At 49.6% G+C, this 18526-nt stretch overlaps 1 protein-coding gene across 11 annotated transcripts in view; it reads left to right on the top strand.

Annotated features, from left to right (window-relative positions):
* Window positions 1-18526, top strand: part of Mybpc1 (myosin binding protein C, slow type) — a 75249-nt gene that overhangs the window by 8377 nt on the left and 48346 nt on the right. For 6 of the 11 annotated variants that reach the window (XM_023716835.1, XM_023716843.1, XM_023716856.1 and 3 more), the window contains exons 2-6: window positions 6671-6712; window positions 9227-9268; window positions 15812-15850; window positions 16763-16798; window positions 18017-18136. In XM_023716835.1, the coding sequence (XP_023572603.1) occupies window positions 6671-6712; window positions 9227-9268; window positions 15812-15850; window positions 16763-16798; window positions 18017-18136 (279 nt within the window). The remainder of the gene's footprint in view (window positions 1-6670; window positions 6713-9226; window positions 9269-15811; window positions 15851-16762; window positions 16799-18016; window positions 18137-18526) is intronic. The other 5 variants (XM_023716863.1, XM_023716869.1, XM_023716886.1 and 2 more) reach the window with 1 other exon arrangement.

Consider the following 18526-nt stretch of genomic DNA (forward strand, 5'->3'; position numbering starts at 1 on the left):
TATATATATATATTAAAATAAATATACTGTCCGTGCTTCCCTGAGTCCCACTTGCCACGGGGTGTATGGGGCGCAGCCTCCGTGGTACGCAAGGAGCCACTGTAATACCCTTTGTCTTCTGTAACATTTCTCTTAGAGCTAAAGTCCACCTGGCCGTATAACTGGATGTTTTAGTGTCTTGTGTTTAGAGTTAGATGCCGTTAAGATTGCTCCACATACAGCATGCATTTTGACTTTTTCTTTATGTGTATTAAATAATGTTCATCATGAAACATGATGACATAGATTACTGTATTCCATTCAGGGAACGTACTAGACAGTTCGAAATCCAGCTGGACCATTTGCCAAGGTGCTTATGATTTGTATGCCTCAGTTTCTTCATCTGTAGGATGTGATTAAGACTCTGTCTTATTGCCAGGTATGTGGTACATGCCTGTAATCTCAGCACCCAGGAGGCTGAGGCAGGAGGATCACAAGTTCAAGGCCAGATTGGGCCACATAGTGAGACCCTGTCTCAAGAAAACAAAACAAACAAACAAATAACCCCTACATTTCATTTCCTCTTTGTAAAAACTGAAATAAATCAAATTAAGTGCTCAGAACTGGAGGTAAGATATAGCAAGAGCAAAGGCATTTTACTTTTCAAGCTGTCGACTCAGAAATCTTGCCTGATGTAAGATAGTAGTGTCTCACCCTTATTATAAAGCTGAAGGCCATCGCTATCGGCATAGAGTGTATGGCAAGAAGTAATATCCAGTGTTTCCCCAAAGCTGGTAGTGTTACCACCATGGTCGCCAGCGACAGGAAGACCTCCTGGTCAGACTTGCGGTGAAACATCTTAGCTGTCACCTCGGGCACTCTAAGCAGATGAATGGTCACCTGGTCACCCCTTGTCACATTCCCATGGAAACCCAGCATGGCCAGTCCAGCTGAGTGACAACTGGGGTCTCCAGTTGTCACTCAGGACAGAATGGCTGCTCCTTTCCTGCCATGCAAAGTCAGCTCTGTCACTGTCACTGTCCCCTGCCCCCAAGTGACAAGGTTGGAAGGGAGGGACATTCAGATCTCTTTGACCCTGGGAGTCTTTGTCCTGGGGTCTCGGGGCTCCAGCTTACTGTGGGCGGCGCCTTCAGAGATTGATGTGACCACGCGGACAGTGGTGGGTGACGGATTGAGTGCCATTGCGTTTACAGCAGGGAACTTTATTTTTATGACCCCACCTGGTGTTGGGCCTCTCCTTCCTCTATTTTTAAAAGAGTCCCCCCACGTGGGGCCCAGTGAAGCTCGGGCACAGCCTTTAAGGGACTTGTCCTGTGTCCTGTGACCTGCAACCCCTTCCACCGCCGGGCTCCAGGAGGGGATGGAGAGCTAGCCAGTCACTGCGGCAGTTCTTTCCTTTTCACATTGCTCAGTCTCTTCCGCTGGAGGAAAGCTTCCCTCCCCACTCGCTCAGCTCCCGACGGGTTCTGTCTGCAAACAGAAGATGCAGCGCCAGCTCCCAGCTCCAGGCCAAAGCCCCTGCCCTAGTGGCCCTGTGCTGTGACATCCTAAGTGGACACAGGCAGAATCAGGAGGTAAAAGGAAGAGCTGACCAGGAGAGGAAAAGCCCGGTAGATTTAGGGAAATTCCAGCGGGCTGAGTCACGAGGCCTTGACAACCTCTGCTTCATCCGCGCAGTGAGCCCTCCCCCGCCAGGGCCCTTGAGGACAGTCTGGGGCAGCGCGAGGGTCCAACTGACCCTCCGTCCCTGAGCTCGGCTGACCTGTCTGGAGCCGGAGAACACTACAGTGCCTACTTCGTGGATGAGGGTGTGCCTGGGTGTAATCCACTCTCCTTGCTTTTGAGAAAAACGCAGGCCTGAGGTTCCCAGTGGGATGCGCTAGGGAGCCCTAGCATGCAGGGTGCCCCGGGAGTTTGCAGGGTTTTAATGCAAAAAAGGAGACAGTGGGTATATTTAATTTTGTCTCAAATTATGGCTATCCATTATTATAGCATAGGATGTGCTGAAAATCTAAGTTACTTGCTTTTTGGTGAAATAGGCTTATATTCATGGGTGCTTTGAGCCCGTATCCAGCCTCCTTGGCTTCCCTGTCCCCCCTTCCTCGAGGGTTGCTGTCGCTTTTCTTCCTTCCAGCCCCCTTCCTTCCTTCCTTGTGCTACTAGAGGTCAAGCCTAGGGCCCCTTCGAACGACGTCCATAGCACTATTCATTCGTCATGTGAGGACAGGCTCTTGCCAGGTTGAGTGTGTGTTGCTGCTTTTGTGCACTTGGGAAAACCAGTCTGCAGCTCTTAGCCTGACTGCTTCGCTTTATCCATCAGAGCTGTGGATTTTTCCCAGATGAGATAGATGACATGCATTTATTAAGAAGCAAAAGGACCTGCAAGCAGGTGCAGGGGCTGGGGGTTCAATCCCTGGGCCTGCTGTGCTGTCCCTGCTCCCAGGGACTGGGTATGGTGGTGCGTACCTATAATCCCAGCTCTTGGTAGGCTGTAAACAGGCGGATTACTATGAGTCCAATCTAGTAGTTAGACCCTAAACACCTTGTAGACCCTTCTCTAAAATGCAAAAATAAAATAAAATAAAAAGAACTGCAGAGCGAGACCCTGTACCAAATAAATAAATAAAATATTTTTTAAAAAAGAAGCGAAAGGGGTTGGAGAGATAGCTCAGCGGCCTAAGCACCTGCCTTGCAAGTGCAAGGTCCCAAGTTCAATCCCCAGTACTGCATGCCATACCAACCCTGAAACCAGGCAGGCGTGGTGGCACACTCCTGTAATCCCAGTGCTAGGGAGGCTGAGATAGGAGGATTGCTGCGCATCTGAACTGCATAGTGAGACCCTGTAACCGACAAATAAATAAATATTAAAAAATTAAAAAGCAAAACAACTCATGCACAGATGGACCCTTTTTTTCTTTAAAAAAATTTGCGGTAAAGTGTAAATCAATTGTTCTCAAATGGGAGGACCTCAGACCAATTTTCACTCTCAATAATTTTGGTGTTGATTTGGTTTTCTGGGACAGGACCTTGCTGTGCAGTGCAAGCTGGCCCTGAGCTTAGAGCGATCCTCCTGCTTCAGCCTCTGGGTTCTGGGATTACTGGTGTCCACCACCGCACGCGACTCTTAGTCATTACTGAAGAATTTAAACATGTTTATTGTTTAACTGGAAAGGGGCGCCGACAGAGGTTCTGGGCACCTGCGTCTGCAGGGCGCATCCCATGAGCTGTGAGCACCGATGTCACCCACAGGATGGACTTGCTGCAACTCGCAACTGGACATGCACAGCAAAAGCAAAGCCGGAGAACCCGATTACAGGAAGACCTTGAGCTCTTGGACTCCCTGACAGGGTCTCAGGGCTCTTGGGAATCCCAGGCCAATACTTCAAGGGCCACTGTGAGAAATCAGTCCATGATTGCCCCTAGAAAATAGGTAATTCCTTCACATCTCGAGGCAGGAGACACTGGGACCCCACGCCAAGTATACTGAATAGGTAGAAAACAGAAATAAGTGTCTCATCACTAAAATCGTACCAAAAATGGAGCGCATCTGAATTCCCTATCCCTAGGACATTGGCAGCACAAATGCACAGTCTTTTTAATTTTTAAAATTTATTTGTTTATTTATGTATTTGGTACAGCCTGGACTTGTAGTGGTCTTCCCATCTCTGCACCACCAGGTCTGGTTCTGGAGCCAGCGTGGCATGTTGTACTGGGGATTGAACTTGGGACCTTGCACTTGCCAGGCAGGTGCTTAGGCCGCTGAGCTATGTGCCATCCTGTTTGTTTGTTTGCTTGTTTGCTTGCCTGAGATAGGGTCATGCTATGTAGTTCAAAGTGGCCTTAAATTCACTAATAACCCAGACTGGCCTCAAACTCAAGGGGATCCTCCTGCCTGGACTTCTTGAGTACTAGGATGACAGGCATGGACTACCACACTTGCTGTATTTGTTTCTGCTAATTAGTGATATTTATGATTAATATGGGCAAATTAATTATGACTGTCTCCATGCAAACAAAAGTATATTCTATTACTTATTCATTTGTTTATTTATTTATTTATTCATTCATTCATTCATTCATTCATTGGCTTTTTGAGACCAGGTCTCACTATGTAACTCACACTCGCCTTGACCTCACTATGGAGCTCAGGCTGGCCTTGAACTCAGCGCAGTCCTCCTGCCTCCTCAGCCACGATGCCAGTGCCTTGTGACATTTAATGAGAACCCACAGCAGGACCTCAGCTCCACCAACACACATTTGCTCAGAATTTAGGCAGGCGTCTCCAACCACCCAAGCTGGTTGCCACCCACAGGCGGCTGGCTGAGGGCTTTTTGCCAAGAGCCCAGTGGGGTGGGCACCCTGAGCTGGTTGCTCCTGCTCTTCCAGTGCGAAATGAAGCGGGGACTCCTTAGGACGGGAGGCGGGGATGACCGCAGCCTGCCTGCTCTCCTGACCGGTGAGCAGCGCCGGCCCATGCGAACACGCCTGGGCAGCGGCTCCAGCCTGGCCTGGGAGGTAACCGGCGAGACACGGCGTTCCCTGCGGGGATGAAGACAGCAGGGCTTGGGCTTGGTTTCCTGGCAGTGAAGAGAAGGGGCTTTTGTGGGGCGGAGGAGAGCAGCCGGCCCGGTAACTATATTTATGGAGCACCTGCTGCGGACAGCTTGGAAAGGAGGCAGGGTTGGGCCGAGGCCTCTCGAGGCTTGTGACCAAGGGGACAGGAAAGGTCCCTGTCTACTGTAAGTCTGTCAGTGCTCATAACCACCTTCAACAGGGGTCGGGGACAGGCAACACTGACAGCCCACCTGTACCTTGTTATACAAAGTGTGGGTCTCCATAGGGGTCAGGGCACATGCCTGTCATTCCAGCGGTAGGGAGGCCGAAGCAGGAGGATTACCTCGAATTGAAGGCCACCCTGGGCTATAGTATGTACCAAAAATACATACACACATAGGTTCTGCGTTTCAGCAGGTACCAGTGAGTTGCTGTTTATTCCTTCACTGGCTATAGAGTCATGCAGCCTATAGGATTTTAAGGAGGGACGGTTCTGGATCTGCTTCTGCTTTTGCTTGCCCACCAGGGAAGATATGATCTTCAGCTCCCCCAGGCAACAAACCAGCAAACATCGCAGCATTGCTAACCCTGGATGTTTACAAGGCTGGCTTTGCAAGGCTTTGGAGGAAGCTGTACTAAGTCCTCTGGATTCTCATTTTGGTCGGATGTTTGGCCTTTGATCCTCCTGCCTCAGCCTCCTAAGTGTTGGTATTCAGACCTAACTTTACCCAGTCTCCTCTTCAGTGGTGAAAAAAGCAGGTCTACTGGGGGAGGAAAACATTGTTTTTTCAGGGGCTTAAGGGTCACAAGCTGAACAGAGAAAGGTGCCATAGAAGGGGAACACAGGGCCATCGTGGGGGTGGCGAGAAAATGCCCCCTTGATGGCTCTGAGTATTGACCTCACCCAGAGGCAGCCGCAGCCTATGCAATCCCAGGCCTGGGAAGCGGCTACATAAATCGCTGCTGCAGCCTCGGGGACAGCAGGGCCAGGGCTATCCGTGGGAGCCAGGAGGAAGAGGCCCTGGGGCCCTGGGCAATGGTGGCTAGGTCCCAGCGGTAACTGACGTGTCAGGGAAGCCGTTCCGGCGCTCATATTCCGACACCCATCCGTAGGCTGTGCCCAAAGCAAGCTGTCGATATTCGGTTTCACTCGGGCGCCGCTCTGAAAATAAAACGTTTTAACCAAGGGCATGATCTCTGGGGATGATGGCACTGAGGACACTGTCCATGACGTGGCCCAGAGAAGGAAACTCTCCCAGCCAGGCCATCTAAGGGACACTTGAGGGTCCGCAGGACCCATGAATGACGTCACACCTGGCCACGCCAACTTCTGCTGGCTCTAAGGCTATAGTTCTGTCTCCTGTGGTTATACGGGTTTTTCTCTCTGGTTAGCAAATGGTAACATATTCACTTACGGTCATCTGAATGTTAGAAAGTATTTTTTTCATTTTTTTCCCCTCCCCCGCCTTCCCCCAACCTCTGAGATAGGGTCACCGCGCCCACAGGAGGGAAGTAGTACATTCTGCAAAGACGTTTCCTTAACAGACTTCGTAGTCAGGTTGCTGTGTAGCAGTGGACAGAGGGAAAAACTCAGAGCTCGAGCTGTGAAATCTCACAGGAAAACAACAAAACAAAACAAAACCCTCACAGGAGCCAGGCCCGTGCGCATTTCCAGCATCGTCTAAGGCAGGGTTCGCAGCGTGTGCAGACAGAGTAGCGGTCGGCTTGTAGTAAAAGCAGGTGCCCGAGAGCTGGAGGGCACCAGCATCACCGTCTCCAAGAATGGGTCCCTTGCTAGGGGACACTTTGACGCCCTCCTTGTCCTTTGGTTCTCTCCTTGTCCTTATGTACAAGGTGGCTGCTGGGGCCTCTCCCAGTGCTACCTGAGCAGTTGCCGAGTGGCAAGGATGCCAGGGGTCCTGTGTCCCTAGGCTCTGTCCACTGCGGTCCATGCCGCTCCCAGACCCTGGCAGTACCCGCACCCCCAGCACCCGCACACAAGAGCAGGAAGACCCAAGCGGGGAGGGGGGTGCAGGCCAGCCTTGGTGTACTCGGGTGGGGGTGGCCCTGGCATGCAGAGAGCTGTCCTAACACTCCTGTCCTCTGTCCACTGTAGAAAATGAGGCGCCCGCCCCCGCCCCCGCCCCACCCCCTGAAGGTGAGTGGAAGCTGCAGAGTGTCGATTGCAGATCAGCCCGAACCCTGCATGGCTGCACGGCGTGGCTCTTGAGGCTGTGCGCTTTCACACAGTGGATGGGGGCCTGGGGGCCCTCATCTCAACCCCAGCACAGTGTGTCTGTACACCCTTCCCTGGGGAGCTTACCTGAGGAGGTCGATCGCAGTTGCAGACCGTGGAAGCTGAAGGACTGTGGGGGTCCTCCCACATAGGAAAGAGTCTACAGTTTTTCTTGTGTTAGCGGGGTGCTGGTCCCACCTCAGTAGCCCTCCCTGACTTGAGGTTCGTTGTTTGCGTGAGGTGGGGTCTCGCTATTTAGCCCAGTTTGGCCTTGCAGTCACACAATCCTCCTGCCTCAGCCTCCTAAGTGCTGGGGTCATAGGGGTGCAGCACCACGCCCAGCTCGACTTCAATTATGTCGCCACTGGACACCTCCAAAAAGAGTCACCACTAATTTATCACCAAGACCAATTTACTGAATTCTTAGTATTCTGTGGTCCACCAGGTGACAACCTGAAAAACAATAGGTAGAGATCTCACGAGATCGCTGGCAGGCGGCACATGGCCAGGATGCGCACAACCCAGTACACTCCTTTTTTACATCAGCCAGACGGAGGGAGTGAGCAGGATCGGGAAGTTGCAGCCGCATGGGCTCCAGGATGGTTTGCCTGTCTCGCCAGCAAGCCCCCAAGATGGAAGTAAGCACAGCTGTGGGCGTCTCCGCACGGAGCACCGAGGTCCTTTCTCCTTCCTCTTCAAAGAGGACGAAAACGTGCCTCCATCAGGAACCAGAACTGTGCACTGGTTCCTTACAGTGCCACAACCCTAGAGGGCCTCTAACCCTGCCCTTTAGAGGAGACTGTGTGTCTGCCACCAGGCACAGAGGATGGGCTTTGACGTACCACAGACAGCAGAGACTGCTAATTAAAAACCCTTTGCCAACAACTGAGACTGGGTGTGGTGGCCCGCGCCTGTAATCCCAGCGCTTGGGAGGCTGAAAACAGGAGGATCACTATGAGTTGGGTCTGTGTAGTGTGACCCTGTACTAAATACATTTTTTAAAAAAACCAAAAAAACTTTTCCTGCAGGGCTTTGTTGCAGCCAGGGAGGACATCAGATACAGGCTAGAGAACAATTAAGTCACCCGTAGCTAGTCTGATAAGATGTCAGCAGCGCTATCCCAAGTCCTGGCTGTGTGAGGTTCAGCATGGTTATTTCGGTCTCCAGGGTTCAGGCCGCTGCACAATGGCCGTGTCTACCTGGGCAAGCCGAAAGTGAATAAGGCCCATTGCTGCTCTTTCCACATAGGCCGTTATAAGGAGATTTTAAAGCTTTTCCTTTGCAAATATGTTTTTTATTTTATTTTACTTTTTGAGACAGGATCTTGTTATGTAGTGCAGGCTGCCATGAGCTCACTGTGAAACTCACTCTGCAAACCTCGGCTAGGACAGAAGCATCCACCCTCACCCTGTGGACATTCAGGCTCAGGCTGCTGTGATCCAGTGCTCTGCGGCTCTGGAGGACAGCGAGGCTGTGAGCTGAGAGCTGTGCCTCTCCCTTCCTCCTGCCCGCTGTCCCGGGGCTACCGCTGTGATGTCACTGACAGGCATCTGCCACATTCTTTGCACCATACCAGCATCTCCAGCCAACACGTCTCCTCTGAAACTCACTAAAGTCCTTCCCAGTTAGCCAAGGCGGCCATCTGCCTGTCAGTGAAAAGAGACAGAAAGCTACCAACAGTTCTTTCCCTCCACACCGCAAGCCTGCTGTGGTGTGCCAGGATCTGAACTCATGGCCCGGAGGTGACCATGTCCCTGTTACATTTATGGCCAGGAAGCCCGATCTGCAAGGTTCTTATGTACATCGAAACATTTTCTTTGAAATTACGCACATTGCACAATTACATCTTTTATACCTTTCTATAATATCTAGAAGCCCACACTTTTAGAATCAATAGAGCCAGGCAGGCTGAGGCAGGAGGATCACCAGAAGTTCAAGGCCAGTCTGGGCTACATAAGTGGGTTTAGAACCAGCCTGCACTACAAAGCAAGATCTTGTCTCAAAAAGAAAGAAAGAAAGAAAGAAAGAAAGAAAGAAAGAAAGAAAGAAAGAAAGAAAAGAACCCGTGAGTCAGACTTCTGTAAAAAGTCAGTTCCTTACTGAGTTCTAAAATGAAATATGCCACATAATACTCCTACCCGGGCATGCTATGTAATTCAGGCCCAGTAATACCTGAGTGTGCTCTACCCCAACGCATGCTTTTTATGTACACTTTTAAAAGAGATCAGATTTAGTCATTGCTTCTGTCGCAGCTAAGTGTGACTGTGCCCTGAAATTCCCAGATCCCTCTGCATCGTGTGACGCACGCGGTGTCACTAATGCCATTTACCATCCCCCACCCTCACGCCCACCGACCACGCCCACTTTCTCTGTCGCTCATCACACAACAAAATGCTCCAGGCCGCTTTTTCAAATGTGCTTCTGTTTTCCACACAGAACCTAATAAAGACAAAGAGGCGGGAAGCGGACCGGCCAAAGGTGAGTGGCGGGGAGGCGGGGAGGCGAACTGGCAGAGAGGGGCAGGACGGGCAGCAAGGACCTGCCTTCTCGCCCCGCACACTGGGGCGTTCTCTTCCTCTGCCGTCGTCGTATCTGGAAGACACTGTCGGTCGCCTGACAGCCCACTTCCCGCGGCTCACACTGCTGAGGAGAAGCGGTGATGGAAGGTCACCAGCCCTTGCGGAGACGCCCGCAGGTTACCGGCTGCTGTCCAGGTCCCAAGGCGCATGCTCGGGAAAGAGGTGTTCGGCTGGGGGATCATGTCAATCAGAAAAATGATCCGAGCGACCCAGATCGTTCTAAAATGGGAGGTTTTTGTTGTTTCTGTGAACGGTTCCAGAATTTGCTAGGACTTTCGAAGGCTGGCTCCTCCCCTTGTAGCACTCACCGACCACGTCCTCTGTCGCCTTGTAGGACGGTCTGCAGAGGTTGGTGGCACCTCCGGAAGCAGGCACCACGCTGCTCCTTATCAAACTGGAAACTGTTTTTTTCCTGATCTACTGTTCCGATTTTACATCTTAAGGAGTAGCCTAGTTTTAGAAAGTGTTATCTTTAGCATGTGCTTCTGTGACCCCCCGAAAGACTAAGTCCTCTGTCTCCGTGGGGGTGGAGTCCTTAAACCAAGCAGCTTTCATCTCTCAGAGGGATGCCTCCGCGGAAGGGGAGGCAGTTGAGAATTTCGCTTCCTATGTTCGCACCCTTATTTTCACGCGCTAGCCTCTTAAGTGTGCAACCGTTCGCGGAGTCTAGCTGCGGAGGAGCTATTTCCTTGCTGCCATAAGGGATTTCCTTTTTTCCGACTCTGCTCCAAAGCAGCGGACTCTCTTTGTTCCTAGCGTCGGATGTCGCGACCTAACTGCTGTGTTATCTCCTGCTCACTAATAAAATGCCTTTTTCTCTTTCAGTACACTGGATCTCAGCTAACTGGAACTCGGGCTCCACAAGCCAGCACATAGTGTTAGGGTCCCACCCCTGCCTTCAGCGGCGCCCCGTAGAGAGCAGCCGGAGGCTCTGGCCCAGGCCCGTGTGAGGGATGCTCCTGAGGGTACACTGTGCAGACGCCTAGAAATCTCTCCGTGAGGGGGTTCACGGGGCTTGGGCATCCTGGTTTAAGGGATGGTAACATGACCCTCAGCAAGGCCGATGGGACCCATCTCTGCTTCCAAGCTGGACGCTGCCTCCGCCCAGGCTGTGAGGCTCGCTCATCAGGGACAGTGATGTAACCTCAAGGGCAAACTGTCACTGCTGCGGGGACCTGGCCCTGAGCTGGAAGTGATTGCCTTATTCTATCTGCATATTTAAATGAGGTCCTCTCCCCCAGTTCATGGTGCTGGGGATTAAATCCTGGGCCTCGGCCATGCTAAGCTGGTCCTCTACCCCCGAGCTGTAGCCCTGTCCTTTAAAAATGCTTTCAATAAGGCAAAGCAATGACGAACCAACCAGCCAGTAAAATTTCTTTTTCTTTATGATGAAAGTATAAAGCCAAGACCAGGCATAGTGGCACACACTTGTAACCCAGCACGGGGAGGCTGAGACAAGAGGACCACTGCAAGCTCGAGGGCCACCTGGACTAGAGCGATGTCACTGTTCTCCAGGATCCAGAATTGACAGTGTCCTCCTTGCCCTATCTCCATCCTCCTCCTACTGCCCATCTGTTTTGTTAACTGCTCAGTGGACTTTCCATCCCCACACTGCCTGCCCTGACCAGCCGTGTGTAGCTGTCCTTATTCCCTCTGGTTGTTCCTGGGCTGCTCACCCCCGGCTCAACTGCAGGATGAACAGCCAGTGAATATCCAGGTTGGCAGGGTTTGGACCAAGGAATCTGCCTGGGACAGGTGGAGACCCTCACTGTGAGACCACCTCACTCACAGCCGTGGGAACAGCCCGCCGCTGTGGGCGACACAGTGAGTTCGAGGCGAGCCAGGACTGCATAGCTTTTTTTTTCTCAAAAAAGAAAACAGGAAAAAAGAAAGGTATTCAACCAAGCAGTAATGCCATTAATTAGATGTGCAAATCCCTTTCACAATGGCCATTGTGGAAAACAATAAATGACCTCAAAAACTAATTCTGCTGGGGTCTAGGATTCTTCTAGAATAATCACTGGGGTGTATGATGGGATGCTAAGCGTAGATTCTTCTGTATCACCCCCTCCCCAAGGGGACAGAGTCCTGCCCTCTGTGTTCAAACTCTGTGGCAGGTGAGGGTACAGGCATGGGTCCTGCCCCCTGAGCCCACTTTTGCTTTGGGGGAACACAGTAGATTTCAGTTTTGGAAGCAGATGCATGGCAGGGCTGGGACACAGGGCTGGTGGTGCTGAATGGAACCTTCTTTGATCGATGGCACCCACACTACCAGGAGAACCCAGGCCATGAGCCTGCCGGAAGTCCTCACGCTGCTGCCAAACTCAGGACCAGAGGTGACTCTGAAGACCAGTGCGTGGGTTGGTGTCTAAGTGAGGATACTTTACATTTTTTAAATTTTTATATCTCATTCATTTTCAGTCTATATATTTTTCCCAGTAAACCCAATTAGAACCACTACGGCCCCTTTTTCACTTTTCTTCCAAAAAAGTAACTGCTTTTAGTGTTGAATGCAAGCAAAACGCAAACTGATTTTCTTCCCTGGCAACAGGATTCCCACATACACTGTGCTGAGGGAGCTCATGTGCGTCACACACCTCACACCAGCGCCATCCGTCCTGTCTCAGCAAATGAGGCGGCAGAGCAGGAAGTGAGGCAACGAAAACCCTGTAACCGTTCTCCATAATGTATTTTGTGAGGTGAAAGGAATGCTCAATTCTTTTCTTCATTTAAGTTTCTTTACACGCAGTAAGGTGATCCTTGTGTTCTCTATTAGCATGCTAAAATATTTCTGTAATTTACCTCAGGCATCTATCAACCATCTACTAAGAGGTCTCTGCTTTTTGCTATGAATTTTGACTTTGTCACTTCTTGGTAATGAGCTGTGTTGAAAATTGCTATCAATGTACTTTTCGATTTTGGGGCGTGGCCACACTGGTGTACTACACTGCTTTAATAGATTTGGGGAGGAACGCTCACAGCAGATGCACGGCTGTTGTGACCAGGATCCTGATCTCAGGAGGGTCCCAGTGTGAAGGCGAGTGTCTTCTCATAAAGAAAAGATGACAACTCCATCCAGAGCCTCAGAGAGATGAACCCATGTTAGCTTTTACTTGCTGCTGCTGTTATATTCTCATGTGCTGATATTTACCATGACTGATTGCCCTGCTTGAGGAATTTATGAATTGGTCTAGCAAAACACTACTGGTGTTTCCTTGATATTTGGTTACTTGGGTCTCATATTCTATGTGCTTTTAGTCTTTATTCTAAAATCCCCATGATTATCTCCTATTACTTAAAACACTGAAGCAGACAGTCAGAAACCAGCTGCAGGCAGAAGTCCTTTCCTGGGAAGGTTGAGGATTTGTACCTCCTCTCCCTCTGGGGCTGCATCCCATAATACTCACACACATCCCCTGAAAACCTGGGGCTCTGTGATGGAGACTTAGCGCTTTCTCTCATCCTTTCCTGGAGTTCCTCCTTGGAAACCTTGGTTGTGTAAAAATCATCGTTACGGTCTCCCAACACTATTTTGCCATAATTGGACATGTCCAGGTTGGCTTCGTCAGGTTTGATTTTTGTGAGATGCTATTCTGTCCTCTGGATCTATGTCGCTGACTTGTACATGCCCTAAAGACTTGGATATTCAGTTTCCTCCTAATAGGATCCGGTTTCCTGCTAGGAAATAAGAAGAATTGAAACTCTCCGTCCTGCTCAATCAGCCAGATTTAACCAGGCAACTTGGCAAGGCATTAAGGTCAGAACCCAATGCACAAAATACAGAAATGTATGTCCGACCCTTCAAAGGCAGTGAGCTTTTCTCTTGTTGATTCCCGCCTGGCTTACCTATAATGAAGGAAGCTCCTGTCTGGGATTTGGTGGAATCTTAAAGACCAAATTAAATCCATAAAAAAGGACATTGTAGAAAAATTATAGGGAGTTTTGTTTTTATATAAATTTTAATTATCAAACTGTCTTCTAAAATAGAGAATTCTTTTAATTATTAATTAATTAATTAGATGCAGAGTCTTGCTACACAGTTCAGACTCATGGTGACCCTCCTGCCTCAGCCTCCCCAGCACTGGGGTTCCAGGTGTGCAGCAACACACCAGGTTTCTGGGCCAGCACAGCACACCAGAGACAGCATGGCAAGCAGAAGGGCCAGAGTTTCATTCCTGGCACCACACGCAGTGGTGGCCCTGGAACCCTTGTGCCTATAATCCCAGCACTGCGGAGACTGAGGCAGCAGGAACCGGGCAAGTCTGAATGGAGTAGCAAGACCTTGTATCAGAAGAATAAAAATTTTAAAACTACCGGAACGGTTCTTTAGAAATACACTCCTGCAAGTGCACGATGTCTCAGGATGCTGGCGGGCAATGTTGACGGGTCATCCATTCTTCTGAAAGAACTCAGAAGCGAGCCAAGTTGGGGAAATGCTAAGCACCCTTCATTTCTTGTCCCTAAACAGGGTCCCAGCTCACATGAGCACCCTGAGGGTGTCCTTATGTCCTTCAGTAAACACACACATGCCACACGAGGGCCCTTGCACTCTCCCTCACAAACACTTCCACTGAAGAATCACAAACCCTATGAGATTGCGCCCTACCTCCACTTCTGCAGTGCTGGTGGTGGGCAGCTTTATGAGAGGCAGTGCATGAGTTTCACAAGAAATAATAAAAGTTTGGGGAAAGAAATTTCAAGTCACAAAATAATATTCATAGTAAATATTCTAATAGATTATACCCAAGTGTACCGGCTTTACATCTTCTACCTAGGAATTTTTAAAAACACCTTTTTATGTATTTAGTACAGGGTCTATAGGGTCTCACTACACAGATCGGACTTGTAGTGATCCTCCTGTTTTCAGCCTCCCAAGCGCTGAGATTACAGGTGCGTGCCACCACGCCCAGTCTCAATCGCTGTCTTCAGGGCACCCGGGGCCAGGGCCAGCATGGCAAGCCAGGGATCGAACCCTGGTCCCTGCATCTGCCTAAGCAGGATTTTAGTCCACTGAGCTATCTGGCCAGTCCTTAAAAATACTTTTTAGCTAACATCTGCTTTATTATATCATATTTTATACTGTCGTAAAGTTGAGTTTTTCTTTGTTGGAGACAGGATCTCACTATGTAGGTGAGACTGGCCTTGGACTCACCGTGTAGCCCAAGCTGTCCTCAAACTCTTGGTGATCCTCCTGCCTCAGCCTCTCAAGTGCTAGGATTTCAGGTGTGCTCTACCACACAGCTAAATTAATATTTTTTTTGAGACTATAATGTTGATTTTATTTTTAATGTTGATTTTATTAAAGCTCAGATTTTTATTTATTTATTTATTTTTACTTTTTTTTTTTTTTTTTATTTATTGTGTGTGTGGCCAGTTCAGCCCACCTGTGGGCGGGGCTGGCTGGCATGTGGTGCTGGGGGATCGAACTGTGGTCCCTGTGCCAAGCTTGTTCCAAGTAGGTGCTTTAGACCACTGAGCCATCTCTCCAGCCCCAGCTAAATTAATATTTTGAAACCCGCATTTATTCTAATTTTTTAGTGCACAATGATTATGTTTTACAAAAGAAGTAGAGGTTCTAGTAACACCAAGAGATTCTGCGAGCATCTCAAATGTGGACTTGGCTTTTCAGGTATTTTAGAGAAAAGAATGATTCAGTGCATTCAGTAGAAGACATATTTTGAATTTTACAAACTTGCCTGGCCAAATATTGAGACCCTATTCAGCGTTTGCCAAGACCATTATGATCTTGGGGAAGGCTCTTCTAAAGCTCCTAAAACAATGCTTGGTAAGACGTAGCGATTGATACCACCATTTCGGCTTTCACTTCTTGAATCTTGAAGTGCACTTGGGGGGCCTTTGGGCAGAACCGAGCTCTCGATCCAGCCTCCAGCCTTCTGTGTTAGCCTCCGGGTGAGCACGATTTGTGAATAGCGTCTCTCCTTGACTTTAGCCACAAAAGAGGAACTTGAAATCCATCTCCGGTGTTGATTTCATCGAGGTTTGATTTTTAGCATCGATTTTATTTTAAACTTCCTGTCACATGAGACGTGCCCCGCAGCCCCGCTTTTTATCTACACTTCAATTTGCATTACCCGATTCCTTTCTCCTATCATTATTAATTATTATCTTTCTTATTTGGGCTTCCTATTTCTTTTAGACGGTCTGTGTAGCGCAGGCTGGCCTTTGACGTCCTGGCGATCCTCCTCCGGAGTGCTCGGATTACAGGCGCGCCGCCACGCCCGCCCGCGCCCTTCTCCTCGCAGCCTTTCTTTTGCTCGTTTTGCCTGAGCTGCTGAAGCTGAACTTGCAGGCACGCGTTTGCAGGCTTCCCGGCCGGCCGCTGGGAAAGCTGCGTGTGTCTCCTCTGGCTCACGTTCTCTCTCCTCAGGCGCCGTGGCCGAAGTCCTTTCTCCTTGACTTTTCCTCCTGTTTCTTGTTTCAGATGAAGAGGATGCGTCCCCGCCTAGCGCCTTGCCTCCAGGTTAGGAAGCCTCTGCCCTACCGCTGCCCAACTCTGCCTTTGTTTGTGGCCCAGAGGGAGGATCAAGGGGGCGGGGCTTGCCCAAACAGGACTGGGCGGGAAAACGCTGACTCCCCGGTGCTCTGCTGTTGGTTTTATATGAGAGACTTCTTTTTGAGACAGGGTCTCGCTAAATCACTAAGTTTCCTGGGCTGGATGCCAACTTGCAATCCTCCTGCCTCAGCCTCCCAGAGTGCCAAGATCACAGGCGTTTCCTTCCACCTTGCTTGGCTTTACACGAGAAACTTTTTTTTTTTTGTTTAAAGCATCTACTTTTATTGCATTCTTACTTTTTCCTTTCTTTTGAAAGGGTCAGGGCCCGGGGAGATAGCTCAGTGGCTTAAGCACCTGTCCAACAACAGCACGCTTCTGAGTCTGATCCCCAGTACCAAAGTAAACAAATAAGAGAAGAAAGAAAAGAAAAAGAAATAAAAAAGAAAGAGTCTGTTCCTCTGGTCATCTAAGTCCACTTTCTTCTCTTGATTCCCCCAGTCCAGGTTTTCTGCATGTGAAATTTTTAAACAGGAGGATTTCTTGCTGAGATATAATAATTAAAATCCAAGTCTAGGGTATACTTTTAGGGAAAACAAAAAACTAAAAACAACCTTTGTCTTTTATTTCTATTTCCATGCCCTTCCCTCCTGGTCTTTAAATTTAGATATTTGAGCCTTTTGATTTCTTTAATGTTTTCAAAGACGTCCTATTTGCAGAGCTGAAGTTCTATTGATTTCCCATCCAATCCAATTTGCCATTTTTTTTTCTGCCGTCGCCAGAAGAGGCAGGGTGCAGGGGGCCCCCGGGCAGGCTGAGGCAGCGCTCTCTCCACATTGCGGTCGGTCGGGGCTGCATCTCCAAACCCCCCTTTCCTTTCAGGTTTGGGCAGTCGGGCCCTGGAGCGGAAGGATTCAGGTGAGCCGCAGCTGTACCGTCCTAACGCTAGCACTAACGCCGGGTCTCCAGCACCGCTCCAGGCTGGTGCTCGTTTTGTTCAGGAGCGAGCTCAGCTGGCAACCTTTCGTTATCTTTCCTCTTGCAAGAAAACTAATGTTTGGAAAAATGGTTAATTTTGCATGGTACATGTACGCACACACCTGCTCCAGAATCTAGCCGCACATCCCAGGTTGGCTTGTTTTATCATAACGGTCACTTAAAACACTGAACCAATATACGTAACTCCATCTCCCTTCCTGGGATGGGATAGAGTTATAGCCATTCATATTCCATATGTTATGTTCATATTTTTTAAAACTTTCAATACAGTAAACACTAAACAATAAAAATACTTTCAGACGTATCCTGCCAGCAACAGCAACAATTCTACGAGGTTATTTGTTCATTCATTCATTCATTCAACAAACATGTGTTGCGGGCCTGATCACCCTGCGATGGCCCAACACTCCTACAGGCATGGCAGGGAGAGAAGGGAAGAACAAAATACTCTCCTTCCTGTTCTGCACACAAATGGCCATGATTCGTGCTCGCTCTTAATATCATAAATGCATAAGGCACAGTCTTCATGTTAACATTAAAAATGAACGACCCTTGACTACTTCGCTTGACTTTGTTGTGACCATGGCGTCCTGCGGCCACAGACTCCTGGCTCCCAGCGTGATGGGTACGTGGAGACTAAAATCACTGCACACTCTCCCGCTTTGCAAGACATCCCAACACGTGGACGCGTGGCGCCCCATACTTCTTTCCCAGCGCTCAGTGGCTGGAACTGCATCCAGGAGACAGCAGAATGGACCACGGATCAGAGCCATCTACAAAACACAGAAGAGCTTCCTTTGCTTTCTGATCTTCTCCTCGCAGGACAACCCCCCTCGCGCTCCCGTTGGTGTCTGCAGGCCGGTCCATCCTTGAACCTGGCGAGCCCCCTCCCCCACAGCCCTTGGTCTCTGTAGTCATCCAGCAGCAGCAGGGGTCCAGCAAGGCAGGACAGGAACCTGAGGCAGCTGACTCTTAGCGGAGAGGCCTTGCTGTTTCTAGGGTTTAGCAAGCCGCGCTGTGGAAGATGAGGATCCAGGTTTGAGGGGCTGGAAAGAGGTGTGAGCATGAGGCGCAAGCTCAGGTAAGTTCGCCCCAGAGGAGCCTCCCCAGTGACGCTGCCCCACTTCTGCCTGCCAGAATGGTCCCTTGGCGAGTCACCCGGTGGCGGAGGTGGGGAGGAACAGGACAAGCAGAATGCCAACTCGCAGCTGTCTACCCTGTTCGTGGAGAAGCCGCAGACCGGGTCGGTGAAAGTTGGTGAGTTACTACCCTTCAATTTTCTGACTCACCTTTTCTGTAGAGGAAACTGACCTCAAGCAATTAGCTTTTTTTTTTTTTTTCTTTTTTGCTTTTAAATTATTGGGCTGGCCCGACAATTCTGCGGATTAAAGCACCTGCTTAAGCAGACACAGAGGTTGGAGGCTTGATCCCTGGCGTGCTGTGCCGGAGGGGGGCCCTGGGGGCGCGCTGAGAGGCGGACTGGGCATGGTGACATGCACCTGTAATCCCAGCACTCCGGAAGCTGAAAACAGAAGAATCACTACAAATCTGATCTGTGTAGTGAGAACCCATAGACCCTGCAATAAAAATACAAAAATAAACAAAGGAATTTTGTTTTGTGTTTTTGAGGAAGGGTCTTGCTATGCA

This window comes from Octodon degus, unplaced genomic scaffold, assembly GCF_000260255.1.
Source record: "Octodon degus isolate 3935 unplaced genomic scaffold, OctDeg1.0 scaffold00004, whole genome shotgun sequence".
Taxonomy (NCBI): Eukaryota; Metazoa; Chordata; class Mammalia; order Rodentia; family Octodontidae; genus Octodon; species Octodon degus.